The sequence below is a fragment of the Amblyomma mixtum genome, chromosome 8 (genome assembly GCF_055824585.1).
Source record: "Amblyomma mixtum isolate Tamu chromosome 8, ASM5582458v1, whole genome shotgun sequence".
NCBI lineage: Eukaryota > Metazoa > Arthropoda > Arachnida > Ixodida > Ixodidae > Amblyomma > Amblyomma mixtum.
In genome coordinates this window covers 10,440,531-10,465,427 of record NC_143019.1, presented here as the reverse complement: position 1 = coordinate 10,465,427, position 24,897 = coordinate 10,440,531, and the positions used below count along the sequence as shown (strand labels likewise).

The window sequence follows — 24,897 nt, the reverse complement described above, 5'->3', positions numbered from 1 at the left end:
CAAGTTGAAGCAAGAAGAGCAAAGAGGGAACTTATTAGCCTAAGGGAACTGTATATCAAGACACTTGATAATCACTGATAGGCCCCGAAGACCGCTGATTGGCAGCGTTAATGGAGCCAGGCAGTGTTTCCCCTCTGCCAGCTATTATATATCCTCGCGTTCTCATGTTTGAGTTTCACCGTTCGCGTTTCATTTGCTCCTGGCAGTACAGCGTATACTCCTGGGTGCAAAACAAAGCCGCTCAACACCATATATGCTTCAGTCGTGCCGCATGACTTGGAGTAATTTCGAACTGCTCGGCCGAATGAATTAATGAATGCATTCACTCATTCATAGAGGGTATGAAACATAGAGGTTATGAAAAAAGGTAAGTGGACGAATCTAAGGCCATGTGAACGGAAAATACTTTTTGACCCGTAAAATGATCAAGCCAGTATGACCACCGGTCAGTATAACAAGTAAATGCAGCAGCAACAAAACTAGTGAAAAAACAAGCAGAAAAAAAAAGAAACATGCTACAATGATTTCAATAAAAGGCGAAAAGCAAAAAAAAAAAAAACAACGTACGCTTGCATGCTGATTAGGTTAACACTGTCAGGAGGGACTCTGCCCTTTATGCACTTCCTTCATTTCTTCAGTCATGACGGAATTCATCTGTCCACCCAGAGTGAACAGATTACTCCATTCTGTCATGCATAACCTCCTCGCCACTGTATGAAATATTCACGTTATGGAGTCTTAGCTTTAGAAAAACAAAACAAAAAATATATTTAAAGGCAGAGCGGCTCTCTCGCCGAAACGACCCGTAAAAAGGAGCATTAACAAGCGGGAGGGCAATAAGTCAACCTTTACTTTCACGTCTCTTGCCAGCACGAAAACTGGGTGCACGTCACGCGTGAAAAAAAAAAAAAAAAAAAATACGCGCCAATTTTTTTTTTTTTCGGCTGGAAAGAAAGCGCACATTAAGGGAAGTTCCGGAGAGCTCGAACATACACTACAGACATATAATGTCGCGATTAATATTTCGCCACCTCCAGCGGACTTTCGCATGCAAATGGCCATCGACCGCGCGCAGCTATTCGACCGTCTAATGCGATGTCACATCCGACGCACCTGCCCTGAGGAGCACGGCGCGGAAGTGATTGCATAATGGCCGCCGATGCCAAAAATAAGCCAGCCTGCCTGCTCACTTCCAGGCTATTCGAACGCACCTCTTCGCCAGCTTATATACGAGACAGAAAAAAAAAATAGGGCAGACCCTGAGAGCCGTTATGCCCGACGGTTCTGAGGCAAGTTAACATTTCGTTTTTTGGGCTCGTATATCAGACTTTTTCTTGCTCCTCTAGGTTATACACGGATCACGTAAATCGCTCTGCTCACCGATTACGAACGTGGGATATATAACAATGAGTAGAATAGATTAGCCTTATTAACTGCAGGGTGACGCTCCATGGCGCCCACTTTAACTAAGCATATACAAGTATATATGCAAGCATATACAAGTATATCTCCGCTCTAAAGAGAAAGGACTAATGGAGTAAACTGTCCTACAGCGCAATCTTTTATGAAAGGCTGTGTGCTAGAAAACAGCTTACTCCGATTTTGCTCCCCATATATAGGCGTATTCATGTCTAGATTGTAGGGCGCAGTTCTGAGGCTGATAATCCGTGTCCTATAGACTCTCCTTTAATTCTCTCTCCCTAATGAAGAGGGAAGGAAAGAGAAAAATAGTTGTGTACCTAACGCTAATAATATATTAGTCCCGCTGCTCCTAACAACTACCACCGGCAAAGATTAAAACTACGCGCTTGTTTGTGTTACTCTATCGTCTTTCGTTTTTCCCGTTCTTGTTGCGCTGTGAAAAATATCATGAATACTTACCAACTCGCCCAGATTTCTGCTTTTCTGCTTTGTTAAAACTACCACACTAGCAAACACTAATAGCATGGCCGACGGGAAGGCTGTTGCAGTAGTGATACACCCCTGCACCGCTGCTCGCAAGCTAGTTTTGTAGCGTGAGCTACACTGGCCGCAGTCTCGCCGTTTCGCGTGCTCCCTCCGTCGACCATACTGCGCATGTGCGAAGAGCGAGTGACGTCACTGCGCACAGCTGGCGCGCCTCGCCGCGCGTGCTCGCTGCTGCCGCCGGCGCAGAGCCACGTGACGTCACTGCTCACGCTACGCATATCCTGGCATAGCAGAGCTAAGCCATTTGCCAACTTTTTTACTTCGGAGCCATAAATTCCTCCACCGAAATGCGGCCGAGTTGGCACCCGGATACTCCTGCTCAATAGCCGAGCGCCGTTACCACTTAGCTACTACCCCAGCGGGTAGTCATAGAAAATTGCAAGCTTTACCTTATTGTTCTTTTTTCTGTACCATCGCTTTCTAAAGAGCTTCCCTTTTGGTCAGTGGCATTGGAGTCATTTCTTAGCACTCTAAGAGCGCAAAGTTTGCCAACTTTTCTTCCGCTATAATGAGCACTATTTATTTTCCCTGTTAAGGGTTATACCAAGCGCCATACGTGTACCCTCAGTAATTAAGGAAGAAAACAGAGAAAAGAAATTGCCCACCGAGCACTTCACTCCGCTGAAGGAAGAATACAAATATCCACGATGACACCGCAGTATACCCCAAAATGGCTTCCATGTTAAGGTATTAAGGACGTTCCTTGCATCGTTAAAAGTGCAACCCGTTCAACAGTGGGGAGTAAAGATGCAAAAGCAAAAAATAATACAGGCTAGAGAAGAAATGTTCTTTCACGCTCAAAGTGCGCTGCAGCACTTCTTTCATTTGAAGGGAGGGCCGCTCATGCGTATGAGTACACACACGCGCGCACTCGGGAAAAAAAATAACCGACCGCTTCGTGCAACAGTGCTATTTTTGCGCGAAGTGCGTACAGTTTACTTTATTCTCTGGACAGTGGCAAGATACTAGGTTAGTTATTACCAGAAGGGCAACGAAATGGTGGGGAGGGGGAAGGCAGACTAAAAAAAAAAGAGGACAAGCGACAACAAAAGAACAACAAAAGAAATAATTTGGAACGGCCAAGCATTTTGTCATCGAGCTGGAGCGTGCCGGTAACACCTGCTGCTAACAACCCATGCTCCGCGCGAGAAATAAAAAAAAAAAGAAAAAAAGAGAGAAATGAACGCGAGTGCAGCGACCGAAGGAGCCCCACGAGCAGAAACAAGACAGGACGCGAAAGTAAACAAACTTAAAAGGAAAGACGGCTACTTAATGGAGCAAGAAAGCAGATGACAGGAACACCTTGTCGCTTCATTTTCCAGCCTAATTAAGCGCTCCTCCAACACACCCTCGTGTGAGGACAGCTGAGAGATCACAACTGCCGTTGTTTCACGGCTGCCGGTTCAAAGTGCCGGAGTTTCACTACAGCACGTCCTGAGCATCCGCCTTGTATATGAGAGGCGCTGGGTTCGATCCCCAGTGCCATCGGGTATCCTCCCTTTTCCAATGGGTACAAGCTTTCCCCTGGCCTGGTGTTCAGCCTCTCCGGGGCGTAATACTTGGAAAAACTGGACTTTTAACTCCAAGTCGGGCCGACCAATACACATAATCATCATCATCAGATATGTTGTTAGTGAACCACGTATCCACGACTGCACGTATAACAAAAAGAAAGCATGGCAACCATGATTGTAAGCTTGTAATCAAAACAGCACACGCGAAGGCACTATAACATCATCGGTTCCTTTGAACTGTGCAGGATCTTGTGCTGGCTATCGTAGCGCTTTTACACAACCCAGTCGGTAAGCTATACGTCCCATTACCTCAGTTTTATTCGCAGCGCTTTTTTTTTTTTGCTCCCACACGGTGCTTCAACTCCCAGCATGCATGAGCGCGTTTAACGTTCTACAGAACTCTTTGCAAGCCTCAAATGCGAGTCGTTCCGCTGACACTGAACGAAGAAGCTTTGCCCAAAGCGAAACTGACAGACACCTTGAATAGTGATAAGCCTCACCCCCTCGTTCCCCGCATCCCCTCCCCCCGCCGCTCCAACACACGTGTCTTTCCAATAAATTCCTTCACTACAAAAAAAGAAAAAAATACATAACTGCGCACGCGGGACGGAGGGTTGTAGCAATGCCCCTAGACCCGAAAGCACGGCGGACTCCCAATCTTTATGGCTTCACGAGGAGGTGACGGAGCACAGGCATGATTTGTGGCCCTGAGCAAAAGGAGGCTGCAGGACCCTCAATAGCGGGAGGCGTCACATACAGTGACTCTACGCACAGGTGGCGCCGCCTAGCGGCCAGGCAGCCGCAGCGGAGAATGTCGCCGCTTTGAACGAAGGAGAGCCTCACTTCAGCACCTTGAAGGGATAGAAAAGTCGATTTTGAACAACGTCTTGTGCGCGTCCGGAAAGTCCAGCTAGAAGCCTTTTCCAGCGCATTTCGCTGGCGAGAAAAGTGCCTTCAATGAAGGAACTCTGGCGCTCACGTAGGCCACGCCAGCTTAGTTAGGAGTAAGTAAACCTGCCAATGGGCCTAATTGGTTTTTCAGGTTGGCCTCTCAGTATATGTGTGCTTTTTGCGTCCAGTGTTGTTCGTTCCCATGAGTAGCGCATTAAAGTTAAACTTAACAAGGCGACTCTCATGCCACTTGAGTCATGCACATTTACAGAGGGCAAAACGCTTGTCTAGAACACGCTCTGGGCGTGTTTCGGTCTGAACACGCAATATCTAGCAATAGCATTTGATTAAAATGGTCTGGATGTAAGCGCGTTCAGCTAAACTCAGAGTATTTCATCTTCATTTTTTGCTTTCCTGGTCGCAGCTGCTTTGGGATCTGCGGAACGCACCCTTCGCTCGTTATAGACATGAGTTTTGCCCTCTGTACACTGCTTAGCACTGCTCTCAGAACACGGATAAGAGAGATGAGACGCATAGCTAATAAGCAAAACTATAGACAAGCGTTTAAAAAAAACAAGTGCCGGTTTTCTCCCTCTCCTTGCTGAAATGATTCTCTAGCTCCTTTTGTAGTTATTTCTACATTCTGAAAACTTGACACATCTTGGTTGCTCTCAAATCCCAAAGCGTCCAGATGTCTGTGGTGTCCGTCTGCTGGGACAATAGCAACGGTATGCGCTGTCCTTGTGTTGTGTATATCAACACCAGATATCCGTCAAATTTTCGCTCAGCATTTCTTCCTAATGCACATTTAGTTTCAAGTAAGGCGCTTCCCTCTGAATGATATGAGTTGAACGTTACTCGCTTTAGTCATCCTGCAACGTTCTCACGACACTTTGTCTAGCATTTTATTTCGCCGTTCAATTTTCGTTGCATCTCGTGCTTTTTTTTACGGTTACGCTGAAATCTTGTCCTTCCCCTTGACATCTGTATTCACTCGTGATCAAGTAAACTCGTAAAATGCCACCAGTAACTCATTGCCCGAATAACAGGTGACGACTCCTTCTGCACCCCTCCAAAAAAATAGGGCGCAAACAACGCCTTGATTCTCGTCCGGAGTTTCGCGACTGCTGGCGTCACAAGTGATGTCATCACAAAAGCCCCAAAGTGGGCGAATTCGCCATGACACAAGCCATCGATCGGCTTGGTCACACTAGGGGAGCTAGCAGCTTGTAAAGCCAATAGAAAGGAAGCAGCTATAGAACGGCCACAAGCGATTGCCTTTTAATTCGTAAGGCTGACATCAAGACAAGCAGGCAAGCTGAAGGCATAGCGGGACGTAGCGACCAAGTCTTCACCCTATAGTTCTCAACAACTAAGCGGTCCGTTTCAGCGCTTGGTAGGACCCACGCATCACCATGTCACGTGGCCGCTAGGCATAGCGCTCAGCAGACGAATAATCGCCCGTACACTAAAATCCATTCCGCGAACCACATTCACGCGTTCATTGGCTCGCGTCACGTATTGGGCCGAATTTGCCCTCCACAGAGCGCCAGTGACAACACCGGGCTCGCAAGGCTAGGACATCGCTACGATGCCCGCCCGTTACAAAGGTGGGTCCACCAAACCCAATCCCGTCAGTGAAGTCTGCCGCGCCTGTTTCCGCGCCGGCAATGCTCGCGCTGCGTGCTTTTGTCACCCTTTCCCTTTCGACGGTAAAGTGAAACCATGATTTTCAGATTCCACTGGGGACGCCCAGGGCGAAATGGCTTAGTTGCTGGTGTCCCTAGAAGCCAAGGGACCGAGGAATCCGTCGAACCGGGGAAAAGAAGCTTTTGTCCCCGTCCCCTCTCCGAGAGTAGCCGTGCGTGGGGGAACTCAAGAGCGCGTCGAGGCCTTTGACCCGAGAGAGTAGTGCCGCTTCTTGAAGGAGCGGGGACCCTCGCCACGCGTCTTTTACACGGTTTGAGCGGAGTCACCACGCGGTTCGTTCCAGACACTTGTCGCCGAAGATGACAAATGACCGCTCACTGGCACTCGCTAGCTACACCTGGGCTGACCTCGGGACTTTAGTGCCCCCAGCAGTGCTATTGAGCAGACAATGCAAAGGGAAAGAGGATATGATGTACAGTGACTGTTGGCTTCTAGCAGTGCTTGGACACTTGACAGGATCCTCCGTCGGGAGTACGCCAAGATCAACGGGGAGCCGCTAAGCGGCTTCCTTGCATGCCGTAGAGTCTGGTAAACGGCCTGCCCTTGAGTGTGCTGTGGTGCTTGAGTGTGCTGTGGCATGTTCACAATGACAGCCTTGCTCTGGTCTTGTTTTTCCTATTTTTTTCGGCTAATCCTAGTGTTTCTGCGCAAATTTTTTCAGTATGCATATTAGACAACTAGCCAAACTTGCTGCTCTCATAATGGTTACGCCTTATTGGTTGGGGGGAGTGCCTTCCTTTCCCGGATCATTGACTGGAAGAGTTGAAATCGAGCTCAGATAAGTGCTTATTTCGTCAGGCGTTTGTAGACAGCTTTTATCCTCACTTGTTTCTTTATGTCGTCACCATCACCATCATCAGCCTTACTACGCCCACTGCAGGGCAAAGGCCTCTCCCATGTCTCTCCAATTAACCCTGTCCTCTACCAACTGCAGCCACCGTATCCCCGCAAACTTCTTAATCTCATACTCCAGCTAAAACGCAGTTCCTTTGAGATAACGCTTTGTTCGAAGTATCACACTGACGGCACCCAGCTCGGCTAAATGCGTATTTCAAGCACTTCCGCAGCTACCAAATTTTTACTGACAGAAGCCACGCACTCTTCGAAAACCTTTGCTTTTCCTGTCAGGATTGGTGTCTGTTCCTGGAGGCACGCAGATATGCACACCCGTTTCAGCCCCTCATTATAAGCGGCCATGGGAGAGAGGCTCGCCTACAGGATGGCTAATAATTGAGCGCACATGACACCCTATCTGCCACACGGTCCATCCATCCTGCCATCGTAATTTCGGCGTAAGTAAAGACAGTGATTAGTCAACGGGCCACTCTGCCGCACAGGCCCACGGCTGCTTTGTCGTAATGGCTACTGTTTCTCACGTCGTGGGTCTCATATACGAAACACGAGACGCGAACCAGGATGACGAGCTGATGACAGCTGCAAACTGTTCCTCGTAAATAATGTACTCCCTTTTAGGCCTGTCGTAATTGCCTCCTGTGATGTTCGGAGCGCCACAATTCGGGCGCTGCTGCCAGTCACTCGACGCGGCCATAAGCGCGGAGTTTATTTGAACGAAACAGTGAACTCCGCTGAGGATGTGGATCAGTGGCGCCGCTCGTACCTGAACTCATTCGTCATGCGTGAGAATTAACCGCGCTCCTTTACAATAAAAGAAAAGGAGGGGGGGGGGGGGGGGGGGGGGGGGAGAACGCTCTATTCCTGCAGTCGACTCACCGGCACGTACGACTCGTCCATCGATGCTTCAGCCGTCGCACAGCGCCTAAGCGGGCGTACTCGGCTGGCTTACATTTCAAGGTCATGGTTTAGCGCGGGAGTAATCTCTTCTTTCGCGCCATGGGCTCCCGGCGCCAAGCCCGATTCCCACGCTTGCTTTCTACGTGAATCAAATTCGACCGGCAAACCTGATCAGAACTGTGAAGATACCTGGATCTATTTAACAATATTGCATGCCAGTCGATAACCAACACTCCCCTTAGGTATCAGTTGAATTCCAACGCTGTCTGCGCCCGGTATAACTGCTACAGGTGGTGGAGATGCAGAAGATGCACGCGGAGGGGGAACCAGACAATGAGCTGCTCATTTGTATCGCACTCGATTCGCAGCCACTATTCGAAGCTCTCTTTCATTCAGATTAATGAAACGGGGATTACCTGGGGTGCTGTTATATCAAGTTACTGATCTGTAGTCGGATGCAGCTGAAGAAGGACGCCTTCCTCCGGCTAATGGCGTCGACCGACTGTCCTGACGTCGCGGTTAATCCCCTTGCATCCGCTAGGGTGACATGTGAGCGGGCTATAGCATACTTGAAGAAAACAGCGTAGCAACAGAGACAAGACGGAACAGGTGCTGACTAGCAACTGACGGTTTATTGAAAAGGAACACATAAAATATACTCTCTTAACAACCAGGGGCACGCATGAGCTACACAAACAACACTGATAAGATTCCTTAGAAGATTCAAGGGGGCAGCATCTGCCTAAGCATTGTCACACTTGCAAGCATGATGACAGAGATTGTAATCCGCTTTTCGATAGGACTAAGATTATCGGACGCTCGAGGGATAACAAAGAACGAGAAATTATCGAGGCCTTGGAAATCGCGAGGTTAGGGCCTGATAAGTGCATTAGCGATGCTTCAGTACACCTGTACCGCAAGGAGTTGGAGTTCCTTGATTCCACGAGATGAGTGTCGCTTCTGTTTTTGTGGTTGGTGCGCATGCGCTTTGCTGCTGAAGGAAAGAGGAGTAGGTGGAATAAATCAGTTGTCAGTCTGCGTTTGTCCCGTGTGGTTCTCTTTCTCTTGTCCCGTCCTTTTGCGCAGTTACTTTTGTTCTCATACTGATAAGATGTCAACTTCGGTCATGGCGGTCAAGATACAATAGTTCACAGTCATGAACGAGGGCGAATGGGGTGCTTACGCATGTTTCGCGGTTTTTGTGAATACGAAATGCTTCGCTGATTTCTCTAGTTAATCTTTGTGATTGTACAAGACCTTAGTGCCGTTAAAAAGTGGAGCACGTGGTTCTGCAGCAGGCCTTGAGGTGTTACGACGACATTCTTTGTAGTGCAAGGCTAGGTTCGAGGAACGGGCCGCTTTCAAAGAGGTGTTGTGTTAGCGTAAGCGGGAATTCAGGCACCATCCCGTCTGGCCTACATAGTTCTTGCCGCACGTGAAGGGAACCCTATACGCCACCCCCTTGGAACAAGGGACTAACTTTAAGTCATGATTTGCTTGACATGCTTTTTTGTTTTTCCTCTTTTTTGTTTTTCTTCTCTGGTTTTCCTGTCAATCTTGCCCAGCTTATTAAGTGCTGAAAAAAAGTACATCTACCCCAATTCTGCGGCCTACCTGCTTCAAACAGTGGCCTACCTGCTTTTCAATAAACGCCTGTCCAGTCTTCTCTCTTGTCCCAGTTGCTGTGCTGTTTTCTTCAAGACCAACTCGCTGTTTTACCGGGCTATAGCAGTTGCAAGGGGATTAACTGCGAATGAACCGGATTAACCACAATAACCGGTCGATGGCACAAGCTGCAGGGCCTCTTTTGGGGAGCATTTGCTGCTGCGTTGTATGCGACTATAAGCGAAGAAACAGCAACTTCTTGCGCCAGTTAACTGAGACATAAAGTGGCGATATTCTTGTATTATGGACATCATAGGCGGGGATATTGTTGATTGCTAATAGGGAATGAGAAGGCTTTAATTTCAGGAAAGGCAGAGAGAAAGGTTGCAGTAACATGAACAGCTACTTCACACTAGGGTCGAGAGTAACGGGTAACAACGGGAGACAGTGAAGATGGGAGGTGATGACGTCATGAGTCAATGAGCTGCCCAAGCGATGTTCAGACTTGTACAGCTAACTATGTCACTTCTTTTATGCCTTGCGGTTGGGCACAGTCTCGGACATGCTTGTGCTGAGACTGGCAGAAAACAATTTAGTCCCTCAAGTTACCCGTTGTGAAGATGAAACTGCTGCATCTGACAATTACAGCTAGCCAGCTTGCCTTGGACGTAGGTTAAAACGCAATTCGGACATTGCGGGACGTCCTGGGCATCAGACTTGCAGACTTGGCAGCTCGTTCGACGTGACATGAGACGCAACATCAATCTTTTGGCCTCGTTTATCGCTGTCGCATCCGCGCTTGAGGTGCAAGTTGAGACCACGGAGGCGACTACCCGACATACACAGAAAGCCGCGGTTTCCTTAGAAGTCAAAGAAAGTAACTCCGCTGTTTACCGGCAAAGTCTGGGCGAAGCAAGCAACTAAAATGCGGACAAACAGAAAATTAAAGCCAGGGAACCCGAAGCGCTGGTTCAAAAGATAGAATCAGTCTACAGAGCGCGCGCCCAGAGACGTTTTCCAAGTTCACGGTCGCCAGAGATTAGGCGACTCTGAAATCCGTTTTTTCTTTCTCGAGGGGTTGAAACCGGACCCGGCCCAATGACGGGCGCTCCCATCGCGAGCAAAACACGCACAGAGCACACACCTCCTAACATTACTCTGCCCCTTATTCTCGCCCAGACAGGAACTAGCCGAGGAGGGGGGTTGCAGCAGGGTACATGCTAGCTAGCTGTCAAACCAGCCCACGGAAAATCCCTCCGATAATGAGGCAGAATAGGGCGATGGAAAAATCGGAGAAATCTGAGAGGCAGCATCATTTGGTTCGAATGACTACTCGTGATGAGGCCGTGGAAAGCGGTGTTACACCGACACGGGACACTCACCAGAGGAGGATCTCACAGCAGCGGCAGTGATCGGCGTCGTCAATCCAAGTCGGAAGAAATCCATGACTGCGCGGAGATGTTCCGAAGTCGCGTGCACACACGGGAACAAGAACACACTCGATGCCGGCGCGCCCCTTCGTTCAAACCGCGCACCACGACGTCGTCGGCGTCGTCGCTAGCATCGCCCGCCGCGCCGCACCAGCGTCGGCGCCCCAACTCCGGCCACAACAAAGCCGACAAAGCACTCCGCCGACTGTGTGGCGGCGTCGCTGGCGTCGCGCCGTGTGTTGTGGAGATCGTAGCGCCCGCAGCACACTACGCGAGCGCGAACAGAGGAACGGCCAGGCAACGACCGGATCGCTGTTCGTCCTACCGCCGTACGCCGCCGTTGACGCTGGCGCCATAGCGCGGTCCTAATGAAAACTAGAACTTCAAACGCACAACCTCCGAGATCAAGTATTCGCGCTCGAAACTCTGGTAATCTTGGAGGCCATGTCAAACGGCACGCAGCTAACGACGCTTGCGCTTGACAGCTTTCGTAGTTCTGAGCAGTCAGCAGCATCTTGCCACGCACGCCAAATTAGTGTCAGAGATCGATATTGTTTTATCTGCGATCGAAAGTTAAAGCTTTGAAAGTAGGGGACGCATGAAGCGACAGATTGAAGGCACACGCACACGTAATGCGCGACGAGGGAGTCGCATTTTGTTGTTGTTGTTGTTAAAAATGCAGTAATTCGTGTAAGCGATCTGGCTCGTTTGAGTGCACTCGCTTTTGGTGGAACATTCTTTTGAAAAGAAATGATCGCCAAGCGCAACATAGACAGCGATTAAGTCTGGCTTGCTGCGCTGTAACTTTATTCAGACACCGCAGCTTTGCAGGACGTGGCTTTTCACGTCAGGCGCGTAACAGCGGTTTTCGAGGTGTCCGAGAGCATGCCGCAGGCCACATGATACTCAGAGCGCGCGCGTCAGTGTCCGACCGACGACCCGAAGAACGGGTTTTGCCGCCTCGAAAGGGTTCGATGAAAGAAGCAGTTCGCGGAACGCGCGATGGGTGCCGCGGACGCCTACGCGGTGTTCTGTCGAGTCGTCGACCAGGTTGGTCTCGATGTCTCGGCTAGCGAGAAGTGCTGAGTGGCGCAAAAGCGATCCGCATGCGCGGCGGCCAGATGGCTGTCCACATGCTACCCACGCAGGGAGCCTAAAAAGCACATGAACTAGCAGACGACGGCTAATATAATGGTACCGCAGAAAATAAATAAACATTGCGACTAAAACTTGCAGTTTCATTACTGTAATTATTCATTTTAAATAACCAAAAACATATTTTTTATAATATTATTACTGTTAAAACCACTCATCAATTTCCGTGAAACGTCGCCTACGTGACAAGCATGGAGGAAGGTGACAAGCACGCTGTTGCTGCGGCGACGTTATCGGCGTCAATTTCAAACATGGCTGCCTGCAGGAGGACGCGGGTTGCTGGCTGCGACCACCTGGACATAAACGTGGCTTTCACGCGCACGATATCGCCGGACAAGCTGGGAAAGCTCATTGTAGAGATTATCAAGTATGTACTCTACGAGCGCGAGCAGTTACCAATGCCCTACGACGACCTGAAACGTCACGTCGAGGACGTTGCGCTAAGTCAAAGCACCCAGAAAAAGGTGAGTGGCCGATTCGACACTTGTTTGAATGTCGGACCTGTCCTTTCGAAAAACGCCCCAGTCTTACTTCCGTTGAGTCACTATTTTCTGAATTATTAGGCTAATGAGATGCGGGCGAAGCGCGCTAGGAACCAGATGGTAGTATTTTCCACTTGGTTATTTGGTTTTGAGGTCAAGATGTGTTTCGGGCGTTGAACTCGCGCCAAACTCAAGTGTCCGCCGTGTGTTTGCAGCGCATTTTGAAATCGCGGCGTCCTTTACTTCAGTTTTCTTGAGTTATCGGTTGATAACGTTCGAGCGTCGGCGTCAAAGAGATACGGCCACTGGCATTCCGTTCACCTGTTTGAACCGATGGCAGACGGAACGAATTAAACGCGGTTTGGACTTAGGGTTGCTAGAAAAGATTCGCGATACGTTGTTTTGCGAAGACCTGTTCGATTAATGGTCTTCTTCTGGTAATGAACACGTACTTGTCGCTGCTTGCACCGATCGCGATGCAGCCGTTCGTTCTGTTTGCGGTGTCTGTTCACTGCTTCCGATTATCATTAGTTTCTTGCTATAGCAGAACAAAACTTAAAAAAAAAAAAAAAAACTGGTGCTAACACTGGCGACCTGTATTACTCCGCTGACGAATTACATCACTGAACAAAACCAGCTTTTCAGTGTCCGACTCTATCAAACAAGCTAGAGGCATAAAATTTTTTTAGCTTATAATTGCGTTTTGAGATTACCTTCTTGCGACTAAAAAGACGCGGCATCCGAGCTCGCCGCGTATGTGGGGCTTAGTGTACTAGCCCAGGTGTTCCACCAGTGATATGCACCTCCGGCTTGCATGTGACGTCACAGGAAGCTTGATGAGTTGATTATGGTGAACGAGCAGTTCTCTGCTAAGCCATTGCTTTGGCAATGTGACGGCCATTGTGGTGACAGGGTTCCCTGTCATAGTGACGTCATTTGAAGCAAATGCGCGTCCATCGCAGGTTCTCAATCCGTTCCTGCTGGCCAAGCAGCGTAAGGCGATCACGTCCCTCCAAGGCATGGACGCCATCTTCAGCGCCGCCCAGGACCTCATCCGCAAACACCGTGTCACCAAGGTGCTGCTGCTGTTTGGCGCCACCCCACTGTCCCCCGTCGAGAGCTACCTGATCCGCGTGCCTGAGCGGAGGCACGGCTGTCAGAGCTGTGGTACTTCCGCCGGCTTCCGCCGTTGTATGCTGGACATCCTCGAAGCGTTCCTCCGAGTCGACGCCACCCGCAAGACGACACCCTCTCCCAAACTGACCACCTACCTGCTCCTGAAAAAGGAGGACGTAGTCTTCGACCTCATGGACGTCAAGGCCAACTTTGAGATCCCGCGGAGAGGCAGCCTGACGACTCTCGACCTCAGCCTTCCGTCGTGTCCGCACGAAGCGGATGAGGAGGAGGTCTTCAGAATATGGTCCGACTCGCCACAGGGAAGAGATGTGTCTACCCTCGTGGAACAAGCGACGGCTTGGAGTTGTTCCTCGGAAGAATATGTGTGGGCGCAGTGCAAGCCAGTGTTCCTCACGGTGGCTGCAAGCACGTTTGTGAAGGAGCCGCCGGAGTCCGCGAAAAAGTCTTCACCTCTGAGGTAGCACGATATCATGCAGTGCTGATGCAGTAGTTGTTGACATTTGTGAACGGGCTGCCATCGGAGTTTGAGGAATTGCATCTGAGGTAGCGTGCCGTTCTATGTTGAGGCAATAGTAGCTTTCATTTGTGAATGCGCCACCGTCATATGATCACGAAATTCTTCACACCCTGAAATAGTGCAACATTGTGTACAGTCAAGGCAATGGTTTACGTTTGTGGATGGAGTGCTGTCAGAATCTTTGAAAATTTTTTGCCTCTGAGGAACCACAACTCTGTGCAGTACTAAGGCAATAGTTGCTTACATTAGTACTTACTTGGTGAATAACATGCCATGGGCTTCATTATGAGGTAAAATAGCATAAACACGACAACTTACAAAGTAAAGGATTGCAGTCATGAGTCATTACTGAGATTATTTAAAGAAGGCTGATGTAAATCCTACACGTAATGTAAGGGGAAGAAAGACAACACAAGAGCTATAGTATATGCAGATCAAGAAATAAATTTTCAAAAAGTTAGAATCACTGACTGCCTTTGCTGCCTTGCGTTTGGGACCATGTAATATCTTGGCATATATTGCAGGGATTTTATTTTTTTAAACAACCTTTACACATGAATGCAGCTCTGACAGTGTTTTTCACTTTGCTTCAGAATGATGCCTTGCCATTTATCCCAGTTATTTTTACATCTGCCTTGTGCTGTATGTTGCAGCTTCCGCATGTGGCAGGTGATGATTACTGCTAAATGAGCTTAGACATTACCACTGCCTCCTTCAGCAAGAAATTTGTGCATGCAGCGTCTACCGTTGTGTTGGCGTTCTCACTCTAATCTAGCAATGATTCTTGCAAAATTTCAACGCAACAGTGGAGCTCACGGCTCTTGCAGCACCATTACGATCTCAGAGCTGTTGGCTGGAATGCTGTTGCTGGCTGCATTTTTAAAGGCGAAAGCCTTTAATGGCTCATACTGTCGTCTGTTAGCAGAGGGTGTCACACCTTTGGCAGCGTGTTAACTTGCGTTTAACTCGGGAACTAAAAAAGATAAGAGAAAACGAATGGTTGCTTCAGTTAGAGGAGGAAAAAATGAACCTAGAAGCCAAGTTTGATGACTGTAGAGTATAGTTAGTTCATTAATTACAGACAAAAATGTCAAAACTGCGTCGAAATAACGCGGACATCGATATAGTTACGGGAACGGTGAGACGTATGATTTGGTATCGATGTAGCCAAGGGAAACGTATGACTTCACATCCACCGGAAGTCGTCACGGCATAGTGTCCTCGGCTTTCGCATCTCAACTCTTTAGTTGCCAAAGTGTCCTCACAGTTTTTTTGGGGACCAAGCTTTCCACCATAAAGACACCTTATTTTTGCATGTTGGCATGTGGAACTTCGGTCTCTGGTCTCAGTCTTCCGTGCAAGATTTTAATTCACTGGCGTGAATGAAACAAAGCCCTCCTTGCCTTTTATAACATGCATAGAGACAAATGCCATTCCAGACTACGTTGTTATTGCACCAAGGCTAACGTTAGTGACGACGATAGCAAGCTTCAAAGTATGCAGATGTCTTGAAGGTCGCTTGAAGCGTTTGATACTAGGCTTCGATGAATGGAGGCAGGCTGCTTAATCTTTAATGTTTTACTTTTGGTATATACAATGTAAATATTGCACACAAAGAGTGGTGATGTGTACCAGTAGACTCGTGATAAGATGTGATAAAAATGTATGCCCAAGCACCACATCGCAGTATACACCTACCGTGTGTTGTTTTTGTTTACTTGACATGCGAAATTTTCGTAGCAGTGTTTTTAGTTGGACATGGAGCATAACTCCACCAGACTTTAGTTCTTAGTGAAATTTTGTTAGGATGGATGTGGGGTCTGACGTCCCAAAGCGACACGCGGATTATGAGGGATGCTGTAGTAGTATAGGGCTCTGGATTAATTTAGACCACCTAGGGTTCCTTTGTGCGCTCTGACATCGTGGAGCCCAGGGGCACTTTGGTATTTCGTCTCTGTCAAAATACGACCACCGTGGCTGGGATTTGAACCTGCGACCTTTGGATCAGCAGTTGCATGTCAAAGCCACCGAGCCACTGGGGGGTAAAATTTTATTGTCTGGCTGTTTATGGCTGTGTTAATATTCACGGAACAGGGGAAAAAAAATATCAAGAAATATGGGTTTATAAATTGTACTTTTTTTTTATAACCCCTCGAGATTCAAACTAGCGACAGTCATGACAATGTCAAGTCCATGAGGGACTCTGCAGTCACTGACTGGGAATTGATTGCGGTGTATCTAACCTTGGAGATCACAAACAAAACATTGGACGCCATCATAGTTTGCTTACAAGAACAGCCCAAGGCAGTGACGCTTCAGTTTCATTTTAAGGGTTTCTTTCTAGCTTATGAAAGCTGTTTTCATCGAAACTAACCTTACTTTCTCCCTAATGATATGGTTTAAAAGCTGGACTGTGTGCAACTTGTATCACCACGACGCAGCCGAAATGTCCTACCAACATTTCTAGGTACTAAGATGGTCGTGCAGTGAAGTTTTGCAATCTCGAATACTTAGCAATTTTTTTCTTGAAAACAATAACAAAACGACTTGCTGTGACATCATTCGGCAATCCAGTACTACGTCTGGTCTTGTTGGCTGGTTACATTTATGCCTGAGGCATTTTGTGAAGCTCCATCGAATTGTCAATTTATTGTAGGTTTTATACATCTGTCTTCTCCGCGGCGTGTCAACATGCTCAGTCTGTTCACAAATTCAAGTGCATTATGTGCCAAATCATCTGTCTGTTCATCAACCATTGTAAAAATGCCTTTTATCATGACATTGTTCATAGTATTGTAGTGCTTCGTAGCACTTTTTTATCACTGACATTGTTCCTCTGCTGAACACGATATTGTAATAGGATATTGTAATAGCCGTGCAATCGCATGCTCGCTTCTGGCTCCCATGACAAAAAGAGATCGGGATATTTTTATGTTCCCATGTTTTCTTTGAAGTACTTAGTAAATATATTTAGTTATTTACACACACAAAACACATGGCAGTCACGCCCAACACTGCAAACTTATTTTTGTACATGTCGTGACCACTATTTACAGATGCCTGAACAAAGGGGGTTACTATAACTTCCCAAGACAAGTATTTGTATCCTGTTTAGTCCAGTGTGAAATGATTGCAAGGACCTTTGGCAAGTACTTTTAGTATTTCCAACACCTTGTAATATACTCTTTGTATTCTTTTTAAACAATTTCTTCTTTTAATAAGGGCCACCTCTGCTATTATTAATTAGCAATGGCCTTGTAGTCCAGAACATGAGCTTTTCACTGCCACTGAAAAAACGGGCTTGTACCGTGTTTTGTGTTTATAGTAGTAACAGAATTGCTCATTTTTGTCAGTGTCAACCCCTGTTTGTAGAAGATGCCTGTGCAAAATGTTTTACTGTACACGCTTTATTCTTTGGTGCACGTTTCCACTGTCTTTATTTCATCAAGACAGTCACAAAAATCTGTACATACTTCACATTCCTTCCGGAACGTGCATCTGTTCCGTTATATCGGCGGTCCGTGTTTGTATCCTCTGCCTGATCTTTGCTCAAGAACAACTGCAGCTGAACCACTGCGTGGTTTTCTGTTTTCCTTGTGCAGAACATGCTTATTCTGTCTATCTTGGTGGGAAACAAAATAAACGCATACATATATCGAGGTACAAACATGGGAGAGTGAACATGAGAGAGTGAAACATGAGAGAGTGAACAGCAAAAAGAATGATCCTTTGCAGGCACATGCCACAGTACAACCCAGGACCAAGAGCGTTCTTGCATGCCTGAAGTGTTTGATACAGCTCCGTTGACTCTCCAACTACAGCAGCTTTTATCCATGCATCTCCTCCGAGACATTTGATATGCCATCTATGCTGATGCACTCAGGCTGTTCACGATCAAAATCATCTAAGTGATCATCGACCATTGCTTTTGCACCGAATTCAGTAGCAGCTTGAAAGCCTTAAGCGCGTCATGTAATATAATACAGTAGACGACCGATATTTCGCACTTCGCTGAGGAACCGTCGCGCACCTCATAGAAACGTGTACATTTTCACGACCGATATTTCTGACTGTGCGGAGTCTTTTTAAAAGTTCGAATTTTCGGACTAAAATAGACGTGAGCGGGCATCGCTGTCACTTCGCGCAGCGAGTACACTCATTCGCGGCATGACCGCGGCCGCGTCGCACTGTCTGGTATCATGATGTGATAGGGTGCGGGCATGAAGAAAGCAGGGCTATGACTCAGATAGTCTAATATTATCGCTAGTAGGCGGAACATGGGGAGCGGCGATTTTCACGAGTTTGAAGGCCGGTTTTTTCGCAGAAAAGTTTATTTTTTAAGTTCACGAATTTTTCGGACTGTTAGATTATTCGGACCATTTTTCGGGTCCCGCTGAGTCCGAAAAATTGGTCGGCGACTGTACACCGGTGTCATACTCCACAAATATGGTGCGGTGCCTTGCCTTGCTCTCATTTTGCTCTGGGTACCGCAGAACTTACTTCCCCAATGATTAAAAATAAAAGTTTATGGTTCTATGAAGGTTTCACTTCCCAAGGAGACTGAGGCTATGAGGGACGCCGTAGTGGAGGGCGCCGGAAATTTCGACCACCTGGGGTTCTTTAACTGCGATGATAACAGCATATGAAATAAACTGGCAGTAGGCAGTGATAAACTGCATTCATGCATCAGGAAATCGCTTGAGCTTCCTAAAAGCAATGCTTTACAACGCTTATATACCTCGCAAAGAAAGTTGGTTCGATGCCTGCAGCGACAAAAATTCCTCTCTCCACACTACTGAGCAATGCGTAATGTCTATGCTTAAATGAACACTTGCACAATGCTTAGAGAATTCATCGCTTAGGAATGGGACAAATATGCACTCCTGACCACAACAGTTCATCATCACAACACCATTACTCCACAGCCACTGATGGTCCAGAAACTTCGAACGAAAGCTGTTTGTAAGGTCACGTTCAAGACATTTACAAAGTTCTCGGAACATGACGGGATATAAAAGCCACTTAAAAGTGTTTAGGGCATCATGTAACGATACACCGGCGTCATACTTCACAAGTCCATCAAGATATGAGAGCACTTACTGCACACAGCCGAAGGCTTGAGCACACAATGCCTTTCCTCTCTCTCTCTCAGTAATCGTAAAAGATCAATTACAACAGTAACAGCATGAAAATAAACTCAAAATACTACTAACTAATACTGCTGTGGCTCACGGGTCACACATAAACAGAGCCACGGTTTAAAAAACGAAAGACGACGACATAGCATGGAAAAGTGAGGACGTCATTGTCGTGAGCCCTCATGCAAGGATGGAGAAAGGGAGTTGAACAGATGGATCATAGTACATGAGTTCCCTCCATAACTTTGCATTATCTACATGTAGATAGCAGACTGGTATCTGTGTACAGGGAACATTCACATTGGCGCGAGTTTCCGGTGCCAAGATATTGCATCGACAGGCATGCTTTCTCGCAACCCAGCTTATCTGACCATGTACATGCACATTCAACGTTCTTCCAAAATTCCTTGAACGCGTGCTGTGCTTTGGGATTGGAACCAGTGTGCACTAGTGGCTGTGTCCCGGCTATTACTGGCTCATGGCTTCAAATAACCGCCACTATCGTAGCCAATCCAAGCCCTGTCAGGCATTCTGGCTTAGCATCTCGATTAAATTGAATGAAAATCTCGACTCGGCAATGTGGCATGTGTACAGTGATAAAAAAAAATGTGTTGCCTCTTCTTTGAACACAATTTGTTGTCCTCAATTAACATTTTAAGCATTTCCATTGCCCCTCGTCAACATCCAGAGGTTTCGTCTACAACTTTGTAGCTTTCAAAGCACTGTGCAACTGCTTGGCAATCTTCCAAACATTCTCTCATCACTCCATGTATTCCTCAGAGTCGCCGAAGCCACTCTGCAAGCGTATGAGCTCTTCCAGCACACCTCCGGCCACCCCTTTTCACTCCCTCCGAGCAAACACAGTCATCCATGTGTTATCATTTAGTAACCGGCTTTTTTGTTACAACTTGCCAACCTCCAGAGCTTTTATCTACCACTCAGCAGCTTTCTTAGCCTTAGGCTTTCCCTTGACTATCTTCTGAAAGTTCTTATCACTCTGCACGTTGCTAAGCCTCGTTTTAGCCACTTGGTATCTGTCTGAGCTCTATTCTACCACCCAGCACACTTCCCAGGGTCTCCTGCTTATCAACACCTGGAGCAGCAACCCTTTATCGCTCGGCAACCTCTCTGCAATGAAGTTACAATGCGCACGCTGCTTTGATAACACACCCTGCGTTGCAGTGTGCTTCCAGAAACACGGGGCGAAGCTGTCCGACAACATCTCGCCGATATCTCAAGCAATGCAAGCTGCGAGAAGGCATGCCTGGCCAACGCACTGCGTCTCTGCACAGCTGTGCATGCTTGGATGTGGACCTTGCTTGGGCAGAGCGGGACTGCCTCAGTACCAAGGTGGTTCCCTTTCGAACTCCCATCATCTCGGGCGGTCGTCCCTTCTGAACTCGAGGGAGCCCTTGGAATTAAGGTAGTCACCTGCGAAAAAAAAATTATTGAGCAGGATATTGGTTCGGGATATTTTAGCTGTGCTTTCTGTGCATGGTTCGTTTGGTGCATTTCTTGCAAAGCAAGTACAGTCAAACCATGTCATAACGAACCCTCAGGCAGGCAGGCAGGAATGAACAGTGAAAACCCAGTAGGAAATAGTGTAACTGTAATGGCTGCTTTGCACTGAAGAAGTGCACTCGCAACGTGCAGTCACAACTTAGTGTCAAACATCTGGACCATATGAATGCAAAAAACTGTCTCACTAGAACTGACACCACCTGAAATCTTGCACAGAAACTGAACTCTCATCAAAATAAACCACAAACCATTAAACTTTACCTTTAGTTTACTTTATCTGATAATTTTACGTATCAGGGTTCGTTATGACATCGTTTGACTGTACTTGCTTTGCAAGAAATGCACCAAACGAACAAAGCACAGCTAAAATCTCTTGAACCACTCGCTCCACACTGTTACGGTTAGAACTGTGTAACGGCAATTTCAATTATGCTTTCGAGTGTTTTTGAGATTGTCAGAGGGACACACTGATGGCCATTAGACAACCAGAAATGAAAAAAAGAAAGACCGATGGCATATAGAAGGTGCAAGGCTGGCCTGACGTCCACTCACCGCTACTGTTGAATTTGGCGATGGAAAGCTTCCGCAAGCGCCCCGAGAGTCCCTGCTCCTGCCTTAGTTTCTTTACTGTCAGCGGAACTTGGATGTCTGAGAGAAAAAAGAAGGGAAAACATTACTTTGTCAGCTGTACAGAGTTGCACACATTACAACTAGTCATACATGGCTAAATGTGCTGAAGTTAATTTCTAATACCGCAAAAACCCGCATATAATACGAGGTTTTTTTTCCATAATTAGCGTCCTAAATTTCCGCCTCATACTATTTGTGGATCCGAACAAAATTTTCGAAGTTGTTTGAAGTTTTGGTTTCGTTTTTGTGGCGTGGCTATGGCTTGGCTTTGTTACCCTCGACAAACGACGTCACGACGTCGTTTCTTTGTTGATCCGTTGGGTGCGCCGGGGGGGTCGCGGTGTGCCGTGTGCCTGTTGACAACACACGTGCTCGCATGTAAGGCATGCTTCGCGAAGTGGATATTGTTTTGGGGAGCACGATGTGAGGGTCTCGAAAACAGTACTTGGCTGCTTTCAAGCGAAAAGTGATTTTAGCTGCGGTGAACATCGGCAACGGTGCGGCCGGGAGGTAGTTCGCTGTCATCGAAGGAAGCATTCGTGGATGGCCACGACAGAAAGAAGCCCCTTTCGCGTGCAGCGGAACGCGACAAAGCTTTCGCGGCCGTTTGATGGTTGTGTAAACAAACCGTTCAAGGACGCAGTCAGGCGGTGCTACACAGAGTGGATGCGCTCAGGTGAGCCTGCAGTGAGGCCAACCGGGCGGCTGAAGCGGGCTTAAGAAGCGCGGCATCTCGAACGCCCTCGATGACACGGAAGATGAGTACATTTGGGATGATTTGTCGGACAAAGTAATGTCCGAAGAAAGCGCTCTGAAGAAGAAAGTGATTGAAGTGGAGTGCGGGATGCGATTTGAATAAATGCCTTCTATGAGCTTGCGTCACTCGTATTATATGTGGGTAAAACTTTTTTTTCCCATTTCGCGTCTCTAAAACTTCACCTCGTATTATATTCAGGTTCGTATTATACGTGGGTTTTTACGGTAAGTCATTTTTTCTGTATCGGGACAACACAATAGAGAAGAGGAAATGACGCACCCATGCACAACAGGTCAACCAGTGCTCCCAACAAGGCACAGATCTCAAATGCATAAAACAAAATAACTAAAGCATCGACTAAAAAAAAAGACAAACCCATACAGCATGGCCCTCGTAAAGCGAGCACTTGTCAATCGTGCACTTATGTTGGACGGATGGGCGAACTGATCTACGACACGAAATTCCGATTTACAAAAACTCTGTCTAAACTTTTTTTGTGTTTCCATGTAATGGACCCTCCCTCAAAACTATGTCAACTTTTCTGGAAAAAAAAGGTTGGTTCATTAAGCGAGTAAATACGATACTATTGACTTGAAAACAAAAAAACACAATTCGCACAAGCCTTCACACAGAGCACCCAAACTGCGCAAATATTCAGTGCGGTCTTTCCTTTGCATTGATGGCTAAATGCACTAATTTCCAGCACCGGTATGTTCACACTAGTTCGAAAACTGAGTTCCCACCACATCTTGTGTGTTGCAGCTCATATTTAGCAAGACAGTATGTTGTCAAAAAGACAGCAATTAGAAAAGCGAATGCTGGCTCACCATCATCGGCTCGGCTGGAGTTCACCGCGCTTGCGTCAACATCAGGCTCAATCCAAGACGCTCGCTTCTTGAGCTCGTCCACGATTGTGGAGATGAGGGCGTCCATGAGCACAGCCTGCATAATAACACAAGGTCGACGATGAGCACATCATTCAAGTGAAGCAATGAAAAGTTCCAGTGGCTAATCTGAAGCAACCTGTCAAATCAAGGGGGGTGGGGGGATGAATCCATTGCCTGCTTGGACCAGTGCAAGATCACGTATTGCACTCATACTCATTAGGCTCCCAAATGTTCCAATCCCATCAGAGTCACAAATTCGTGCGACATTAGTATACATGGATCACCATGTGGTATTGACCTATGAGCATAATTGAATTTCTTCTCTCACTTGTTTTGATTTTGGTTTCAACAGCTGAGTGATGACAGTTGCATGAAAGGTTGGTATAGGTTATGTGACGCACGATGAAAATTGCAATACAATCACTGCTTTGTTGTTTCCATTCACTATACTACAGCCAGCCTGGCTGCCTGTCTAAGCATACACTGACACCACCAGGCACACAGCAGTGCACCGAGAAAGCCACCGCTGCCGGCATTGCCGGCAAGGGCACTCTGCCGAAAGGGTGCCACCCCTCGTCGAAAGATGTTATCGGCAGATGTTATTGACCCTGAGATGTTATTGGCAGGTAGCATCTTTGCTGCCAAGGTCTGCGCTGTGGACAGTGGGAAACTGACGAATTTGCTAGGAGAAGCTAAAGCTTAAAAAGAAAAAAAAAAGAAACTTCCCATCCATAAAAGTGGAGGGGTGGGTTCATTATGAAAGTAAATACAGTCACTGTTTCTTGGAGAGAAACTGTGTGATGGCTGTGACCTGTGCGTGGGTGGGCAGTTAAGGCCCCGGAGCAAGGGAAGGATGTCTTCATGCATGCTCTTTTAGGATGATGGATTGCCCCAAGTTAAAGGGCTGCACGGCTCAGTTGTTTTCTTATATGCGCTGTCATCCTTTTAAGCATGAAATGCTTTTAGCTCCCACTGTCGATGCACCGTGGGTGCCTTTGGTGCCAGAATGGAGAACACTGAGCCAAACCTAAACGAACATTGGCGACACTTTCAGTTCACCCGCCCCTGATGCCCATAAGCTGTGCTGCTGCTGGAGCAGTGCATGCGTCAACAACAGCGTCTTCATGATTCCACGGCAGTAAAAGCCAGCGGGAGGAGCGAAGAAGGCTAAGTTCTGTCCTGCAGACCGAGAGGCATGCGTGCAGGCCTGGTGGCACTTGATGAGCGAGGTGAAAGCGTCACGTTAGTAGCCGTCATTGCTTAATGCGCACGCCATCGACACAGGTCCCGTGGCGCCACCTATCAGAGTAGCCAGTACTCAGCTCCGGTTGCACGGATCGCCATTTTTGTAACCAGACGCCGGCCAGGGAGCGGGAAGCTTTATTACAGGGTGCTCACTGGCAGCCTCGAACCAACGACAACTGTGCATGGCATCCGCACGGGGTTAAATACATCTGGTGAGCTGCCAGAGCATGCGCAGCAAGGCATGGCGAATGCGACAAGCCACGAGCAGACATCGCGATAACATTTATCACGATACGATACGACAGCCATAAATAAAAAACATCAAAGAAAGTCGTGTGCTGTCACATGCAAAGGAAAGCTTGGGGAAAAAAAAGCGGCTGCTGAGGGACGCTCCCCAAGTCTCGAGTACGGCTGTCAGTATCAATGAGCCAGTCTAGAATATGTTACGGCTTTCCTGCAGTGCGTGTCGTGCTTACATGTACTCTCGATGACAAGCTGGTTTGTGAGTTTTTAACTGCACTGTACCTTTTTCTCTCTGTAATGAAGTCATTGAATTAA

The 24,897-nt window shown here is 47.4% G+C and overlaps 3 protein-coding genes across 4 annotated transcripts in view; 1 reads left to right on the top strand and 2 right to left on the bottom strand.

Moving 5' to 3' along the window:
• LOC149331297 (inactive tyrosine-protein kinase 7-like) overlaps positions 1 to 11,130 on the bottom strand; it is a 168,551-nt gene extending 157,421 nt beyond the window's left edge. The window contains exon 1 of the mRNA XM_089556440.1: positions 10,823 to 11,130. Coding sequence (XP_089412566.1) covers positions 10,823 to 10,886 — 64 coding nt within the window. The 5' untranslated portion in view covers positions 10,887 to 11,130. The remainder of the gene's footprint in view (positions 1 to 10,822) is intronic.
• A 1,146-nt stretch (positions 11,131 to 12,276) lies between these two features.
• Positions 12,277 to 17,828, top strand: LOC149331296 (MAD2L1-binding protein-like). Its single transcript, XM_089556439.1, has 2 exons — positions 12,277 to 12,489; positions 13,470 to 17,828. The coding sequence occupies exons 1-2, from the start codon at positions 12,277 to 12,279 to the stop codon at positions 14,103 to 14,105; spliced, it is 849 nt and encodes a 282-aa protein (XP_089412565.1). The 3' UTR covers positions 14,106 to 17,828.
• The window catches only part of LOC149331295 (FERM domain-containing protein 8-like), a 78,044-nt gene continuing 70,479 nt past the window's right edge, over positions 17,333 to 24,897 (bottom strand). Inside the window, exons 12-14 of one of the 2 annotated variants that reach the window (XM_089556437.1) lie at positions 23,035 to 23,149; positions 21,373 to 21,468; positions 17,333 to 20,730 (exon numbers count right to left, since the gene is read on the bottom strand). In XM_089556437.1, coding sequence (XP_089412563.1) covers positions 20,672 to 20,730; positions 21,373 to 21,468; positions 23,035 to 23,149 — 270 coding nt within the window. In that variant the 3' untranslated portion in view covers positions 17,333 to 20,671. The remainder of the gene's footprint in view (positions 20,731 to 21,372; positions 21,469 to 23,034; positions 23,150 to 24,897) is intronic. The other variant, XM_089556436.1, reaches the window with a different exon arrangement.

Excerpts from the sequence above, each read along its gene's own strand:
- LOC149331296 (XM_089556439.1), top strand. The coding sequence starts at position 12,277 with ATGGCTGCCTGCAGGAGGACGCGGGTTGCTGGCTGCGACCACCTGGAC. Across the intron at positions 12,490-13,469 it reads GTCAAAGCACCCAGAAAAAG|GTTCTCAATCCGTTCCTGCT; the intron begins GTGAGTGGCCGA and ends CGTCCATCGCAG.